Genomic DNA, 16,623 nt, shown 5'->3' with positions numbered 1-16,623 from the left:
TGATCAAGTAGTATCAAGTTGTGTCATTCAGACATGGCCTAAGTATATTTAACATTTGTATAAAGAGACTTAGAACACAAAAATAACTTTATTCATAACAAGATCAACATTTTGTGAATATATGACTTTATTTGTGCATTTCATGTACATGGTACATTAAGAGGACATCAAATTATTTAATAATCAACATGGATATTAAGACTTTTCCATTGGTGCTGGATATAAAATTAAATTACACCATTTGCAGTGCAAAACTGTACTGTATTAATGGTGAATAGAGAGTCTATTACCCCATTTGTTTCCAACATATGCACTCACTCCCACAAGCTCCATGTTATCAGCAGGCAAAAACACAACTGTTGTTTTCAGTGCACAAGACAAAAACATAGAGGGAAACAACAGTAATAACCGCATATCGACATTTCAGACTAGGTCTTTTGCTTTTTTCAAAGGTTTAAAATACAGCAAAGGTCATGAGAAATCCATGTCCACCTTGAGTGTGTTTTAACAACCACATTTTCTATTAGTTTTTTCTTATTAATTTCTAACTCAGTTTACAGATGTGACTGTGCATATGTTAAAAACTGTGACTGGTCTATTACAGAACATGCTCACTCAGTAGTTTTGCATAATGCTCAGGGTGTTTTTCTCTAAGGTAAACATTCATTTTCCCTTCAATTCGCTGATCTCCAGTCAGACCTGCAGAGAAAAAGAAACACTATTAATGGCTTTCATGAAAGTGAGTGACAGAGGTAAATTAATTTCCTTCCTAGCGAGCTCAGCTTGACAGATCATATTAAATGGTTGAGCAACATGGAAAATAAAAGAAAGGGAGTTCACCCAGCTTTCGAGCTGTCTGGTCTATCCTCTCCACAGCAGCCTGCACATCTCCTCCCTCTGGTATGACCATCTCTACCTCCCCCACATGGTAGCCGAAGTCAGCTTGGTCCAGATCTATCTTCACCCCGTCCTCCTCTACGGTGAACGACTGCCGCACTGTTGTAAACTCTGCAAAGCACGCCAGATTCATTTTGCTCAGCCAAGACTCGTCCTGCTGCTGCGAGAGGACTGTCTCTGTGTCTCCGACGTCTCCGATGACCTCTGTCACCCTCAGCTGAATTTCAGGCAGGCTGGTTATCTCCTTGTAGCAAGTGCACATCGCTGCTGCCGCCTCATTCTGTCCTCCGCTCCCGCTGACTGCTGCTGGTGGACATTTGAGCTCCCAGCATCCTTTACGTTTACGCAGCCACATGTCTCTCAAAGTGAGGTCAAACTGCGGGGTATCAAAATACTGGTCGTGAAATTGCTGCTGACCGACGCATTTTGCTGTGGAAAAGAAGTTGGGGAGTCAGAGACAGATAGATGGATACATAAATATTAACGAGGCTGAAACTGATAATTAACCTTCATTATTTACAAGAGACAGATGGTCTGTGTCACTGCACTTACAGAACCATGTAATCAGTGGACAGTTTGTAAATTACAGCATCTGAAACCTGCCCCCCTCCTCCCCACTACCTCTAAATTTAACCATGTGTAAATGTGAAGTAGTCAAACTGAACACGTACCCCCGATCTCCTCCAGTGTTTTCACAGTGTCAGCGTTGCATACAAACTTTCTCTCCACTTCCACGCTCATCTGAAATGACATACAGAGTAGTTTCATCAACACCGTCCGACAATAGGCTTATTGTTAGATCAGGAGTCTAACTAAATCCAACATAACCTGCTTTAAGGCCCATGTTAGTCAGGGTTAGGTTGTCTTTTTCAATGGGGATGACTCATGTGATGTGCATTGTAATGTTCATGATATGAATTATGATTTATTTTGTTGTTTACCACCTTTTCTTCTTTTTTTATTAGAAACACTAAGTTGAACTATTAGTAATTACATTGAATTACCCTAAATACAGCTTTAGATAGTAGTTGCTGTACAGTCTTAGGCCTATTAATCACATAGAAAATTACATAGGCTACAATAAAGATAACACTAGCCTACCTGTTGAGTATAAAAATCTAAATTTGCTCCAGTTCAACCTGCTGTAACGTTAAAATGGAGCACAGACTGATAATCCAATTAAAATAACAAAAAAACTAAATAGCACCTACAACTGCCACTGTAGCTTGTGTGTATTTATATTATTATTACCTTGATTCAATTAGAGATAAGAGTACTTGTGCCACCCTTGTAGCCTATTTCCTCAACGCACTCAAATTTGTGATTGCCCTTGATTTTTGCTTTGGGTAAATAACACAATTACGTACTGTAGGTATAATCACTTTTGCACTTGCATTGTTTCCAAGCCATTAGAGGGTGTGTAAATGCCTTGTAAATGTAAACCGATTCCCATAAATAATAATAATAATAATAGCATGTCCTTGCAGTCAGTCGGGGCTGGACTCATTCAGACAGTCAGTCCACCCTCCTGCTGCTGCAAGTCATGCATGAACTACAAGTCAAAATCCACAAACTGAACCACGGAGGGTGTAAAAACCACTATTAACACAGCGAGCTGCAGCCTCACACACACCTTCACAGATCACGTCCTAAAATCCACGTAATTCGGCATCAAAAACTCGGCAGCGGCTCAATCGGGGGAAGGTCCTACACGTCAGCAAAGTTTTTCTTTAATTCTGCACAGGCGCAGTGGCAGACAGCTATGAGGGTGTTGGAGAGCATCAAATCCTGCCCCAGTAAAACGCAGGGGCATGTACACGGTTGCAGTTTTTAATCCGCCCTTCTTCGTGGGTTATTTACCCCCCTCACCCACACACACATACCCCTCCTCCATACACACACGCGCAGCAGCAGCAGCACGGCTCAGGTCTGGTGGGTGGGGGGGAAACCACGCCGAGTCTCGATCACACACCACCACATCTGTACCTAGGCTGCTATATCATCCAGCTGTGGTGAACTCGTCACTGTCACAGTCCAAAAAAACAAAACAAAACAGAAAAAACAGGCAGGACGAGAAGTGCTGCGTTGTTTTCGTTCACCTTTAATATGAGAATGAGGAAGGTTTATTAATAAAGGGAGGTGGAGGGAAGGAGGGTGGGGGCTCGTCTGTGATCCACATACTTTTATATGTGCAGCGTCTGATCAGACAGACAGAAAGTGACCGGTTGCTGATAATAATAATAATAATATTATGAATAATAACAATAATAATAATATTAAAATTGATAATAATAACAATTATTATATTTATAATATTTATAATTACAATAATAAGTGTAAATCAGTGATATGTGGGTTATTATATAAGGCTTTATCTCCGTGTCCGTCTGAATGTCAGCAGCCAGCCTCGGGGGGAGCTGTGGTCTGTTTACTACAGGGAAGCGAGGGGGGGGGGGGGAGGGGGGAGAGGGAGCGAGGGAGGGAGTGGAGGGGAGGGGGGAGAGCAGGAGAGAGAGGGAGGAGAGGAGAGAGAGGGAGGGAGGGCAGGAAAGAAAACTTTTCACTTCTGAGGAGCTACAGAGGAAGCGTGTGCGTGTGTGCGTGCTGGAGCGGAGACCATGCAGGTAAAAAAACGCATTAGCTAATTGCTTTTTCAACTTAATTAAAACGCCGTTGTTGTGATCGGTTAATTGTTGCCGCTTCGAGCATGAGACTGGCCTGCGACTCGAGAGAGACGACGGACCCGAAGCCTCTTTTACTAATCCGATCCCTCGTAGAAATCCAACATTAAAAAACCCAAACTTTTTTTTTTTTTCCTCCCCTGGCTGCCTCGCGTCTCTCTCTTTCGCCTGCCGACACCACCACCACCACCACCACCACTACTACCCCCACCGACACCACCACCCGTCGCGGCCGAGCAGACCGCAGCAGCAGCGGCAGCAGCTCAGCAGCAGCGCCCGTCCGTCCGTCCTCCTCCTCCGGTCCGGAGCTTTGCTTTGCTTTGCTTTTTCGGGAGCCGCCGCCGCCAGCAGTTACCGGGGCTGAAGAAGCAGCGGTGAAATGTTTTTTTAGTTTATATGGAGGACATGTGTTGCACTGAAGTGTGTAAGGTGTGGATTTCAACTGAAGGACGGGGGGGCTAAAGAGAGGAGGAGGGGGGGTCGGTGGGGGGCAGAAAGAGGTGGAGAAGGAGAGGAAGGAGGAAGGAGGGGGGGCGAGTGTTTTCTAACACATCTGTGAACAGAGCCACGTTCGTTAATTAAACGGCTGTAACAGTCGGTGTAGGCCTCGGTTCGCGCTGAGCGGCGGCGGCGGAGCGGCGGCGCTAACGAGCGGGGCACGGAGCGCTACGAGCGGGGCACGGAGCTAACTCGAGGCCGAGGTTTGTGTGTGTGTGACCTGAAGCCCGGAGTGTCGTGTCGTGTCGGGAGTGTGTGTGGTGTTGTGTTGTGCTGTGCTGTGTGTTGGTTGTGTTTTATCCCCGTAGAGCTTGAGCTGCAGTTACCCACCTGGACCGGGCAGGCAGCAGAGTTTGTGGGGGAGGGGGGGAGGAGGAGGAGGAAGAGAGGGAGAGAGAGAGAAGAGGGGGGGCGAGCAGTTAATTATGTCTGCTAACAGCGCTATAAGCTAGCAAAGTCACACGATTGATTGATTGATTAACCTCCTTGTGAATGTTGTTATTTCGCCGCGAAGTGACGCATGTCAGAGCTGAAGTAAGTAAGTGAGATTATTTCACACTCAAAACTACCAGCTCTTAACATTTAAACACCGCTGTAATGCGACGTTTTTTTTTGTGTGTGTGCCGCTGCTGCTCAGTTTTAGCCTGCTATAGCTAATTGCTAATTGATTCATCTCTGGTCGGGCTCGGCATAGCTAATTAGACTTCTCATTAATTAGCCAACTATGGGGCAAAGAGACGTCAGGGCCGGCTCTGTCTCGGCGTCTCGGCTTTTTAATTATAAGAATCGCGATAGATTAAGGTTTTTTTTTTTTTAGAGGGATTGGGGTTGGGGAGGGGGGGCTTTTAAAAAAAGATGATCTAGTGTACAGATGCAGCTCTGTCGAAACATCATGTGGTCATATCACCCTGCTAGCCTCGCTGCTAATTGGCATGAGGAGGAAGTGGAGGACTGTAGCTTGTGTGGTCGTGTTGATCCGATCTGATGTCCGGCTGCCTGGCTGCATCAACCTGGTTTATGGATGTTTTTGCAGGAAAATAACAACCAGGGCTGCGTGGTCTCCTTCCGACTTTATTTATTTATTTGTTCAGATAGATAGATAGAAATGTCATAACAGCCACATAAACAACTATAAAAACTGGTTAAGAAGAGCAGTGCAAATAATGATTATAGAAATGGAAATATAAGCATAAAAAGGACACAACTATAAACATTAACACTTGTTTGTTAATAACTTAACTTTAGATTTAAATTTTGATTAAAAACTGCTTGTGGTGTGCTCAGTGTTCAATGTTGGCCACCACATGCTCAGATTGCGTTGGTCAAAACTGAGAGGATTTGGGGAGAAGAAGGAGGGGTGGTGGTGGTGGAGCTTTTTGTGATTGATTGTTATGATTTGCTGCTTCTCCTCTTGCTCTGTTCTGCATTTAATAATACATTTTATGTGCTCATGTGATACCAGATCTGTGTGTTAGATTTAATTCAAAGAGAGCTGAAACAATGGATCTTTTTATCTAGAACTGGATTTACTACAGTACAATTAAAAAAAACAACAACAATCTGCCAAAAGCATTACATCGATGCTCTTTTACATTACAGAGGTGTCAATTAAACAATTGCGGTTTGCTCTGCTGCTGACAAAACGTTGGGAAACACCCTAGAAACCATGGTTAATGTTTAAAAATAGCCAGGAATGAAACTTCAAAGACCTGTAGGAGTGAGATACTGATCTAGAATCGGTTTTATTGTTACACACGTATTCAATGGTATGGTTTCAAATAGTTAAACACAGCAGGGCATTACCAGCGCCAGCCAACAATATGTTTTTTATTTTAGTTGTATGAAATAACTTTATTACATCCCCACCATGCTTTTTTTTCTTCTCTTTTTGTCTTTGTCTTGATAAATAACTAATGGCAGTTCCATAATGATTAGGATTCTCTAACATGCTTCTTCTGTTTTGTCAGGAGGAGTCTGGAGAGACAGTTAACAGTGAAAGCGATGGGGTGGCAGAGTGGCTTTGCCCCCTCTGCCAGAAAGGCCAAACAGACAGATCCTGCCTGTCTCTGCATCTCACCGAGCAACACAGCGTTCTTCCATCTTGTGTCGACAGACTGCTGGACATTGTAAGTGCAGCCGTCGTGTAGTATTGCCAAAATATACCTGTTGTACATGTTTTGTTTTGTTTTGTTTCACTCAGTTTTTATAGGAACTATATGTAGAAATAGACCACTTGTTGCTGGCTGATGTTGTGGTGGCGAGATGACAGATTAAACTCTGCAACAACAGAGAAGTTGCAGAAGTCCATTAGTATATTTTTCTGTGACATCAAAATGTTGATTCGACTTGATGGTCATCTTTTTAGACAGTCTGGGCGAAAACTGCTTTAGTAGCCAATGGCCAAGCTTTAATAAACATATTATTGCGCATAAACGACAAAATGACATGCAGAGGTAACAAACAGCATCGGTGATATGTCAAAAACTGACAAAAAAGAGGAACAATGATCACAAACAGAGTCTCATCAACATTTAAATTCGCTCATAAAAATATCAACTTCATGAAACCAGTGTTGACTTCTGTGCTGCAGTGTTATGATTTGTTTGTATTTGTCCACACTGAAGTATTTATTGTGCATTTATGACATAGTTTGATCACTTTATTGTCTCCTCTGGGCTGCTCAGTCATATACAACAGTAAACATCACTCAAAAGTTTATTAAACAAATTTGTTTATTAGGTGCTCCATTGAAATCCAAGAATTTGCAGCATAATTCAGTATCAGTGTAGTTTGTTGGAGAAGATTGTCAAGGAGAATATACATTTAGCTCCACATACAGAGTCTGTTAACACATTAGTAATTAGCAGTTTGAGTTGTGAGCATTGAGGGTGGTGCCTTTCTGTTTCCGTGGCTTGTTTGTGCAAAATCACTTTGGGCAGTCAGCACTATGTTCGCTGTTGTAATAGTTTGAATATTTAATTGTTTGGATTAGGCAGCAAGTATGTCAGAACAAGTATGTGCTGAGTAGACATCATAAAATAAATAAGCATCTAAGTGAACACATCATCTGTAATGGGCTCAAGAAAGTTGAGTATTCAGTTGTTTAGAAACAAATGGAAATTTTATCGAAAGATGAAAGAAGGCTCAAAATATGCCTTTAGGGTAATTTGCTAATTAAAGGCTAGCTGGGGTTGGTGTGCGTAATATAACCACGCCCAAATGTTGTGGTGCTCAAAAGTTACTCAGCATACAGCTTGCAGGGCTGTTGCAATATTAAGTTTGCTGTGGACGTTTTGCCAACTTTCTCCTCTCTCTTTATTTGAACAGGCTGTTCTAAAACAGGGTGCCAGTGGAGCAGGAGAGGACAGAGGTGCTCACAAGTCTTCAGGTGAGGGTGAAGAAACCTTAAATGTTATTTAAATCATCAGAGGAAAATCTCAACATTGATTGCTCGCCTTTCTTAGTTAATGTGTTCGTTACTATTTTATAAATCGCCCCTGACGTGGGTTGGTTTTGCTAGGCGGGTGAGAAAAGGTTGATTTTAACATTCAGTGTGAGCGAGTGAGTGTGTGTAGTTCTGTTTCCAGCCAGCCCCATTTATTGGAGCATAATGGTTAAATCTGTATATTTCTGTTATCAGATGCTGAATCCTCGCAACTGAAGCCCACTGAAGACGTCAGATCAGAGGCCTGCCAATCGAGCGAGAGTTCAGACGCTACCCAGACGCTTGGAAACAAAGAGATGGAGGAAGAGAGAATAATGGAACAGGAGGGAGGTGAAGCTGAGCCGGAGCCAGAAGAGGAGGGAAATCAACTCGCGGGAGCCAAACAGCAAAATGCAACCGAAAACACAGAAATCCCAGACGCCAGTGAAAAGTCAGTTGGTAAAAACGGCGTGCCAGCTGAAAATAACACCCGCTCATTCAGATGCAACGCCTGCCTGGAAACCTTTCCCAGCAGAACTGCCTTGAGCGTTCATTACAACTCCGCATCCCACATTCAGAGGATGACGACAGGCTCGGCGAAACCGGGCGGGGAGGGCGATCCCCAAACCCCGCCGGTTCCCGTCCTGTCTCGGCCATACAAATCTCACAAACCTTACCAGTGTGCTGTTTGCCGAGTCTCTTACAATCACGCCATAACCCTCGAGAGCCATATGAAATCTGTCTTGCACCAGACCCGCAGCAGAAACGCCGGGATCGTCGCACAGGCTGCAAACAACGCGGCCGCCTCCGTCACCGCTCCGAACGCCGTCGTGAGCACAACCGTAAGCGGATCCGCTCCGCTAGTGACCACCACCAACTGTGCTGTTCCCGGGACCGTGATGGTCACGGCTGCGAACGAGGACGAGCAGAGTCAAGTGGCGCCCTCCCTCCTCACCTCCCCCGTGGCCTCGGCTCAGGCGGTTTCAGCCTTCCTCACCCTCCTCACATCCAGTCCCAGCACCTTCTCACACTCCCTCCTCCCCTCCCTGTTTGCGTCCGGCGCCGGCCCCGGTGCCGCCGTGCATCAGCTCGTGCCTCAGCCTCAAATGGTCATGCCCTTGATTTTGAACGGGCTGCAAGCCCAAACCCAGCAGCACCAAGAGAACCAGCAAGGCCAGCCCCTCGCCCAGTGTGTGCCATTCGTAGGTCTCAGCACAGCCCAGCAAGCCCTCCTAACCCAAAGACTTAACAGCTTACAGAGCCACTGGCCCTCTGCAGGAGTCCCGACAAACATGCAGCCCAGCCTGGAAGAACAAAAACAGACTATAAAGTGTGAGAGAGAACAAGAGAGGCAGGACAGCGAGGAGGCGGTGGCGGAGAAGGTCTTGGCTCAGATAAAAGACGAGGAGAACGGGACGCCGGAGAAACTCAAGGAAGAGGACAGCAAAGAATTTACACTGTGTCCTCCTGACGTAGAGAGCAAAGTGAAGTCCGAGAATAACGAAGACAATGGGAAGGCACATAGAGATAGCACAACAGATGGAGACCGCTCGGCTAATCAGTTGGACCTGGAAGGTGATAAAGCAGCTAGCCAGACTCTCTCCCCGGCGGGCACAGAGAAGAGCCTCCGCAATAACAACCTCTCGCCTTCCGCATCTGTCCCCAGCAACTCAACCCTCAGCCCGATAAATTTAAACCTTACACTTAGTCCCGATTCGACCCCTCAAAAGTCACAATCAGGCACCAGCCCCTGCGGCTCTCTTGGCACCCCGAAATCCAGCCCGAGTGCAAATGCCTTAATTAACAACCAAACCCGATCCCACTGTAAAACGATGGGATCTAATTATTCAGACCTTCCAGTGCTGTCGGAGTTTCAGTCTGAGGTTCTCTGGGCGTTCTTCGAGTCGCGTAGCGAGGCCGACGCTGCGAGTCCTCCCCACGAGGACTGCGAGGCGCTGGGCAGAGAGGTCGGGCTCTCAGAGGACGAGGTACGCAGGTGGCTGAGCCGAGCCCGACACGCCAAACAGAGGCAGAGGGCGACGGAGCTGGACCACCTGCAGGGCTTTGCGGGATTCACGAGACACGCCCTCGGCTCGGACAACGACTACGACGACGAGGAGAGCTCACTGGTCATAGCGGAGGGCGAGGACGACGCCGAAGCTTCGGGGAGTCAGGCGATAGATCTGTCCAGCACAAGAGGGAAACGCCGGCAGAGAGATTTCGGAAGGGAGGGTCAAGGAGATTCCTGCCTCACCTCCGACTCAGAAAACGAGGTCTACACTTCTGTCATCGTGTCCGACGAGGAGAGTCAGAACGGGTCTTTGCGGGAGGCTCCCGAGAGCCCCGCTAAAGGAGAAGCACAGCGAGAGGTCCACGGTGACAAGGGGTCAGTCGGAGGAAAGGTCCTGCGCTCCACAACTGTGTTTCTCTCCGATGCAGAGGACGAGTACGAAGACGAGGACGGCGGAGCGGGTCAGAGGACCAAAAGGAAAAAACGAAAGGGCGAGTTTGAGCGGGAGGAGGTGGAGGTGAAGAAGGAAAGGCAGGATCCAGATGTGGACCTGGAGTTGGAGGCTCAAGGGGATCCTCCAGGTTCGCTGTCCCACTCAATGGACCATCACGAGATTCCAACCAGCGCTCTGCACTCGCTTCCTTTGTCCCTCACTCACTTCTCCACCCAGTTGCTCAGCCCCTACGTCCTCTCTCTCACCCCGTCAATGATCGGAGACGTGAGCAAGGTACCCATGTTCCCTAACCCGCCGACCATCACGCGCTTTTCCAACTCTCTTCTCTCGCAGTCTCTCTCCTCCCACAACCAGGCTTCTCACTACTTGTCCAACGGTGGCGACTGTGAGGGCGCCCTGGACCTCAGCATGGGGAAAAACAGCTCAAAATCAGCTTCTTCCACATCGTCTCTGGCCGACAAAATCGCAGCGCAGAAGGGGCAGCTGCTGGACGGCCTCGGCTTGAGGCCCACATCCAAAGGTCTGGTAGTTGTACAAGTGAAGCCTGAATCCGTTAGCACCATGTCCTCTTCCAACAGCAGCATGAGTCTCGTCCACTGCAATAACATGACAAAGTCTAGTATTTATATGAGGGCAGCAGAGAAAATAAACTCAACGTTACTGGAAAGGGAACAAGAAAAGGAGAGAGAGAAGGACAAAGAGAGAGAGCAAGATCAGCATCAAAGGAAGTCCAAAGCGAAAAGGTACCGGGACATGAGACGGTCGAGGACTATCATCCAAGCTGAACAACTTGACATTCTGTACGGCTGCTATTTCAAAGATCCAAATCCTGGGAAACACGAGTTTGAACAGATTTCAGAGTGGGTCCACCTTCCAAAGAAGGTCGTTCAGATTTGGTTCCAGAACATGAGGGCGAGGGAACGAAAGGGCGAGGTCAGATTCATCAGCGACGGCACCCTGGCAGCAGTTGGAAAACCTCTGATCAAATTCACCTGGCCCCTGTCGAAGCCCATATTCTCCAACAAGCCCGCTCCCAACAACACCGGATGCATTACGACGACTCCGATCGTGCGCACCCTCATGAAGACGGAGAGGGAGCCTGTGAAGGAGCTGGGCAAACCGGCGGTGGTTAAAAAAATAATCCCCATTCCTATCAAGCCCAAGGAGGTCGTTTCTTCTTCCACCGCAGCCTCCCCCGTGAGCAGCGGGGCCTCCGCAGTGCCAAAGACCAAGCTCGAAACCACCAGCAACGTCACCATGGTCAAAGTTGCGCCCAAAGGCAACACGACCGTCCTTTTACCCCCACCCAAGGATCCGATCCCCATCGCCCCGCGGCCGGCCCAGAAGCGAAAACTAGAGGAGGACAGCGAGGAGGAAAAGACGGATGAAGAGAGGGACAATGAAAACGAGGTGGGTCCCGGACCGGGGGCCACTAACCGCATGGTGCCCAAGCTGCCCACCACCCCCATCAACAACCGGCCCCCAGCGACGACAGCGGTGCCGCAGAAGCAGAACGGTCTCAACTACTGGACCTCCAAAGTCCCCATCAAGATCAACACTCTGTCGAGAGAACAACTGGCTCTTCCCACCCACACGGCGCCCCGCACCATCCCCCCTCCCCCCACCCCCAGCATCGCGCCGGTCAGCCCCAACACCCCCAGCTCGGCCAAGGTGGCCAGCCCCTCCACCCCAGTCGTGGTGAAGTCGAGCCCGTCGGAAAGCAGCTTCCTGCCCCACTCATCCAGCCGCAGGCCACGCACACACCTGTCCTGCCTGCAGCTGTCCATCCTGCAGTCCTGCTACGAGACCTGCGCCCACCCCAACGCCATGGAGTGCGAGGCGATCGGCGCCGAGCTCAACCTGCCGCTCAAGGTGGTGCAGATCTGGTTCCAAAACACCAGAGCGAAGGAGAAGCGCTGGAGGCTGCAGCAAGAAAAAATGGTACGTTGACTTTGTATTTATTTATTTTTTTTAGTTGAAGACTTTTGCAGAAAGACGTAATTTTATGATGAAAAGGAAAACAGAAAGGTAAATAACTGAGATGGCTTTATTTTAGAAGCTGCTTAAAGGGATAGTTCACCCAAAATTGAAATTTCACTCTATTATCTACTCACCCTCATGTCGACTAAGGGCTGGGAGAAGTTTCAGAGTCATCTGTGGCTTCTCTGAGTTACAGGGGGTCTCGGCAAGAAGACAGTTGGTATCCATTTGCAACCGTTATATAGACATGCACTGCTATGCCAAGACCCCCTGTAACTCAGAGAAGCCACGGATAACTCTGAAACTTCTCCCAGCCCTTAGTCGACATGAGGGTGAGTAGATAATGAGTGAAATTTCAATTTTGGGTGAACTATCCCTTTAAGGACAATAATTTAACATTGTACATAAACCTAATGTTAAGTTGAACTGTATTGTGACTGTAAATCAATTATTCCTTTCAAACTGTCATTTAATGTCATCAATCATAAAAAAAAGGGACCATAATATGTCATATTAATGTGAATGCATAATGAATATTCAGTGAGCTCTTTGCTACCCATAAAAATGCATTGCTGTCAAGAGTAGAGACTTGTTAAATTGTCCAGATGAAATATAAAATCAAACCTGTAACAAAACTCACATCTCAACAGACTCGACATTAAACTTGTCCCTTCTCTGTCTCCGTCCACCCGCCCCACCCTCCCGCTTTTCAGTCTCCCCTGTCAGGTGGGAAGGTCGACATGAGCTCAGGAAGCTACTTGCAGTACAACGCTCTCAAAGCCAACCGCCCCATCCTGCCCAAACCCGTTCAGCTGACGGTCACCGAACCTCCGGCTTCCCCGGTGGCCGGCCAGCCGGTGCCGAAGGAGACCCTGACCGGCCGCTGCGACGCCTGCAACGTCTCCTTTGAATCCCGGGCCGCGGCGAGGGCGCACGTCTTCTCCCCGCGCCACCTGGCAACCCTGAGAACCACTAACTTTGGCCAGCCGACGACGCTCGTCAACAAGAACGGCACGGGAAACGGCGGACCCGGCGGCGCTGCGTCGGGCTCGCAGGTCTCTCATTCCACTACGGTAACCAGCTCCAGCTCTGGTCTCTCTGGAGGGGAGATGGTCATGGAGTCGCCTCCACCGACAGCCACCAGCAGCGGTTAAAGACTCAGATCAGGATTGGTCTGCACACTGACTATTCTTGGACCCGTTTGGGCTCCTCAGATTTTAATAAACAAAATTGAGCACTAATCCTCAAAAGCTAATATTGTTTAGTTTTTGAAGCTGGCTCCTCCTGCACCCGCTCCCCCCTTTGCTCAACCTTCACTGACTTCGAAAGCCGTTAATCTATAGAGTTCACCTGGAATCCAACACCACAGCAGACTATTTCCACGCTGCTTCTCACTGCATCGGCTGCTGTCTGATAAGTGATGAACACGTCTCGAGTCTCTTTATCCTCACACACTTTATCCAAACACTTTTGGTCCTAACCCTGTGGTTATATAATACCTTACTTCAGTGACCTTCCTATAATTTGTAAAGGCACTCAACTTGCCATGCTTGAACTGTCCTTCCCTAAAGACTGATGCAAAAGTGTTTCCTCTTTGAACGAGGCCGTTTGACAGTGGGCCCGGAAACTCTTTTTGGGATAATAACGAAAAATACTCACATTAATAACTCCCAGTTTGCTCCTGTGGAATTGTTTTTCTTATGCCTCCTTTCACTTCTAGAGCAAAAGATTGCTTGGATAAAACATGACTGGACTGAACCATTGGGAGAGGATGAGCTGGTTTGACTGTCACTTTTTAATTTGAAAATGGGAGTGTGATCTGAAGGGTGTTGTGTCTGTTCACTTGGGATATTCTAGGTACTTCAGAGAGAATAGGGCTTGTTGAATTGTCCCCCATTTACATGTTCACAGTTTTCACGACAATCCAAATAGAGCAAAAAGAGGCTGAGGAACGTAGAATCCTGGCATACCGCACTTTGACACATTTTACATTGTTTGAAATGTTTTTAAAGCATTCTGATGCAAAGTGTCTTCATTGGAAAGATACATTAATGCATGTTGGATGCCTTAATATAAATCACGTGAAATAAATTGATTTTTTTGCTAGTCTAATGAAAACATGCTTTAGGTGTGAGCATAATATTGTGAAAGAGGCAGACCTGGGAACAAATGGAGAAGAGCTCTGTTCCAAAATGCTTTTTTTAATGTATTTCTGGTGGAAAATCTGCGAATGTCATATTCTTTATCCAGGACACAACAAAAATCCTGCTTGCAAAGTTCGCTCTCATGGCCAAGGACTTCTATCTTGCTTTTACGACAAAATTTCTTTTCAGTCACCCAAATGTGTAACATGTTAGGAAAAACTTCAGCTCTTCAAACCTGTTGGAAGATTAAATGTTTTACACCTACTGTAGATGTGCTAGAAATAATGACAGCCTTAAGAGGAAATCTCCACCAGGTATATCAAGTCAAGCCCAGGTGATCCTCACATTATGTTAGTGAATTAATTTCATCCACATCTGGCACGGAGGCTGAGAACGGCTAGCGTACATTTTACGGTTCTGTTTGCCATGAATACTGTGTGTAAGACAGGAAAGTTAAGGTCTTATTTTATTCACTTCAGTATTTATACAAATGAGATAAGAAGCAATTAAAACCTGGTGTAACAGATTTTTATTTAGGTCAAAACTAAACCTCTCTAATGTAAAGAGAAGGGGCACGAAGTGGGCCGTTTCCCATACTTTTTTCTGTCCCATGTTTTGTTCAGTTTTTCAGAGTTACTAATTCTGGTAAAGTATGTGCTGTGAAATGAGATCTGACATCTGGAAACCGCGACAAGGGAGAAAGTTGGGTATTACCAGTATCCTTAAGGGACTAATGGATACTTCAATCTTGGAAGCAAATTGGGAAACATTAAAATGTGTTGACTGAGAGCTAATAAGATGGTGCTGTGTTGAAGGACACATAACATACTAAAGATGTTTTCCTTCAATTTAAGTTGTATATTAATGTTACTATTGATAGTTTTAACAAAATGCAAAACTAAAACATGAACTTTTTTGTAAAGAAATATATTAAAAATAACTGATATTCCAAAGTAATCCTCCCTTTGCTTTCTGTCATTCAAAAACCAAAAAGCAATCTTGAGGTCGACAGAGAGCAGGAGAGGTGTTCGTAAATGCAAACTGTAAAGGACATCCCACGGCTTGACACTTGCACTAGTCCACAATTTTTTGCACAAGCTTACAGGCGTTTCAGACGAACACAGCCATTCACACGACGACAAGTCACTCGGTGTGGTTTTTAAAAAGAAAAACAAGGAGGGGAACGACATCCTTTCATGAGTTAGTAACCTGTACTTCTGTTGGAAACTGTATCTTGTGTGTAAAGCAAGGACTTGCAGTGCTTGGACCTCAAGACTGGGATCTCTCTCTCTCACACACACAAACACACACACATACACCCACCCACACACACACACGGTGTTGCACTGTCCAAACTAGATAGGTTTTTATGGAGATCTGCTTTTTATTCTCTTATGTTTTGTCACTTTGATTATCACTATTGTTATAACTGTACTACTACTTATACAATTTATCATTACTACTCATCACTGTTTTGATTATTATTGATCCATAATGGTTTTAAATGCCACCTCTCTGCTCTGAACGAGTATGGTATTCCTTTGAATATTGAACAATAATAGTGGCAGTGTTGTTATGACTTGTTAGATTTTTGATTAAGCTTATTTTTCCTCCTCACTTGTACCTGCCTTTTTGTGTTTGGTCTCCATTATGCTTTCTTTGATATACAGAAAAAGAAATAAAATCAGTTGAACAACAAAGAACATCTGTGTATTTGAAGTACCGGATGGGGAGGGGGGCATCTATGGAATATAAAGTTGAAATTAATCAAGTCAACAGTGTATGATCATGTGTGACATAGGTGTTGGCCAGATGTTTAACATTGTTTTAAATTTAGAGTGTAAACAGTGTATGGTCAAATGTGTTACACAGGTTCAGTCATCATGTGAGTATGTGTATGGTCTGGTGTTAAGTACTAAAATTGGAGGCAACTGGACTTTTTTTGGCACCGAAAGGCGTTTCGGCTCTTATCCTAAAAGGCTTTTTCACCTCTAAAAAACTGGTGTGAGAGTCCCAGGTATTTAACCCATGATGGGGATGACACATTGAGAGGCAGAGCAAATTCAAGAGAGCCAAAAAGAAGTCCAGCTGCCTTTGATTTTAGCACTTATAACATCTATGATGACCTGGATGACAGAGGGCCTTCACAGACATGTGGTCTGGTGTGTTACACAAGTTTTAAGTTCATTATGTAAACAGTAGGCCTATATATACAGGCTGAGGCATGTCATGTAATTAGTGCAAAATCAGGTCTTATACACTGGTTTAAATTCATATAAACAGTATGAGGTCTGATCTTTAAAAACTGGTATAAATAATTGTGAATAGTGTATAACCAGGCAGATTGGACGTCCAGCCCGTATAAAACGTGGCAAAATGTTAAGTTTTAAGGATCAGTGCATGGTGCGTTCGGCATGTACTCTGCCTTTATTACGACGGGGCTTCTCTACAGGAATGCTGATAGGGCAACACCTCTGATACACCCACCAAATTAGAGGAATCGTATCCCATAATCACGTCGTTTGCAGGAAGCA

At 45.9% G+C, this 16,623-nt stretch overlaps 2 protein-coding genes across 4 annotated transcripts; one reads left to right on the top strand and one right to left on the bottom strand.

The window, feature by feature from the left end:
* Positions 1-389: 389 nt before the first annotated feature.
* thtpa (thiamine triphosphatase) lies at positions 390-2,832 on the bottom strand (the record flags this gene model as incomplete). Of its 2 annotated transcripts, XM_083994994.1 has the most annotated exons (4): positions 390-699; positions 841-1,326; positions 1,569-1,638; positions 2,531-2,832. In XM_083994994.1, the coding sequence occupies 3 exons, from the start codon at positions 1,636-1,638 to the stop codon at positions 599-601; spliced, it is 657 nt and encodes a 218-aa protein (XP_083851120.1). In that variant the 3' UTR covers positions 390-598. The 2 variants fall into 2 exon arrangements, with proteins under 2 accessions (XP_083851120.1, XP_083851119.1); XM_083994993.1 differs by lacking the exon at positions 2,531-2,832 and having other exon boundaries at positions 1,569-1,650.
* A 556-nt stretch (positions 2,833-3,388) lies between these two features.
* zfhx2 (zinc finger homeobox 2) lies at positions 3,389-15,771 on the top strand. 2 transcript variants are annotated; one of them, XM_083995731.1, is made up of 5 exons: positions 3,389-3,521; positions 6,044-6,202; positions 7,404-7,464; positions 7,717-11,906; positions 12,659-15,770. In XM_083995731.1, the coding sequence occupies exons 1-5, from the start codon at positions 3,516-3,518 to the stop codon at positions 13,097-13,099; spliced, it is 4,857 nt and encodes a 1,618-aa protein (XP_083851857.1). In that variant the 5' UTR covers positions 3,389-3,515; the 3' UTR covers positions 13,100-15,770. The 2 variants fall into 2 exon arrangements, with proteins under 2 accessions (XP_083851857.1, XP_083851856.1); XM_083995730.1 differs by lacking the exon at positions 3,389-3,521 and adding an exon at positions 4,494-4,610 and having other exon boundaries at positions 12,659-15,771.
* The last annotated feature ends 852 nt before the right edge of the window (positions 15,772-16,623 follow it).

Source organism: Trachurus trachurus (genome assembly GCF_905171665.1).
Source record: "Trachurus trachurus genome assembly, chromosome: 20".
NCBI classification, from domain to species: domain Eukaryota; kingdom Metazoa; phylum Chordata; class Actinopteri; order Carangiformes; family Carangidae; genus Trachurus; species Trachurus trachurus.
This window is presented reverse-complemented; position numbering and strand designations above follow the sequence as displayed.

Excerpts from the sequence above, each read along its gene's own strand:
- zfhx2 (XM_083995730.1), top strand. The coding sequence starts at position 4,569 with ATGTTGTTATTTCGCCGCGAAGTGACGCATGTCAGAGCTGAA. Across the intron at positions 4,611-6,043 it reads TGACGCATGTCAGAGCTGAA|GAGGAGTCTGGAGAGACAGT; the intron begins GTAAGTAAGTGA and ends CTGTTTTGTCAG. Across the intron at positions 11,907-12,658 it reads GGCTGCAGCAAGAAAAAATG|TCTCCCCTGTCAGGTGGGAA; the intron begins GTACGTTGACTT and ends CCCGCTTTTCAG.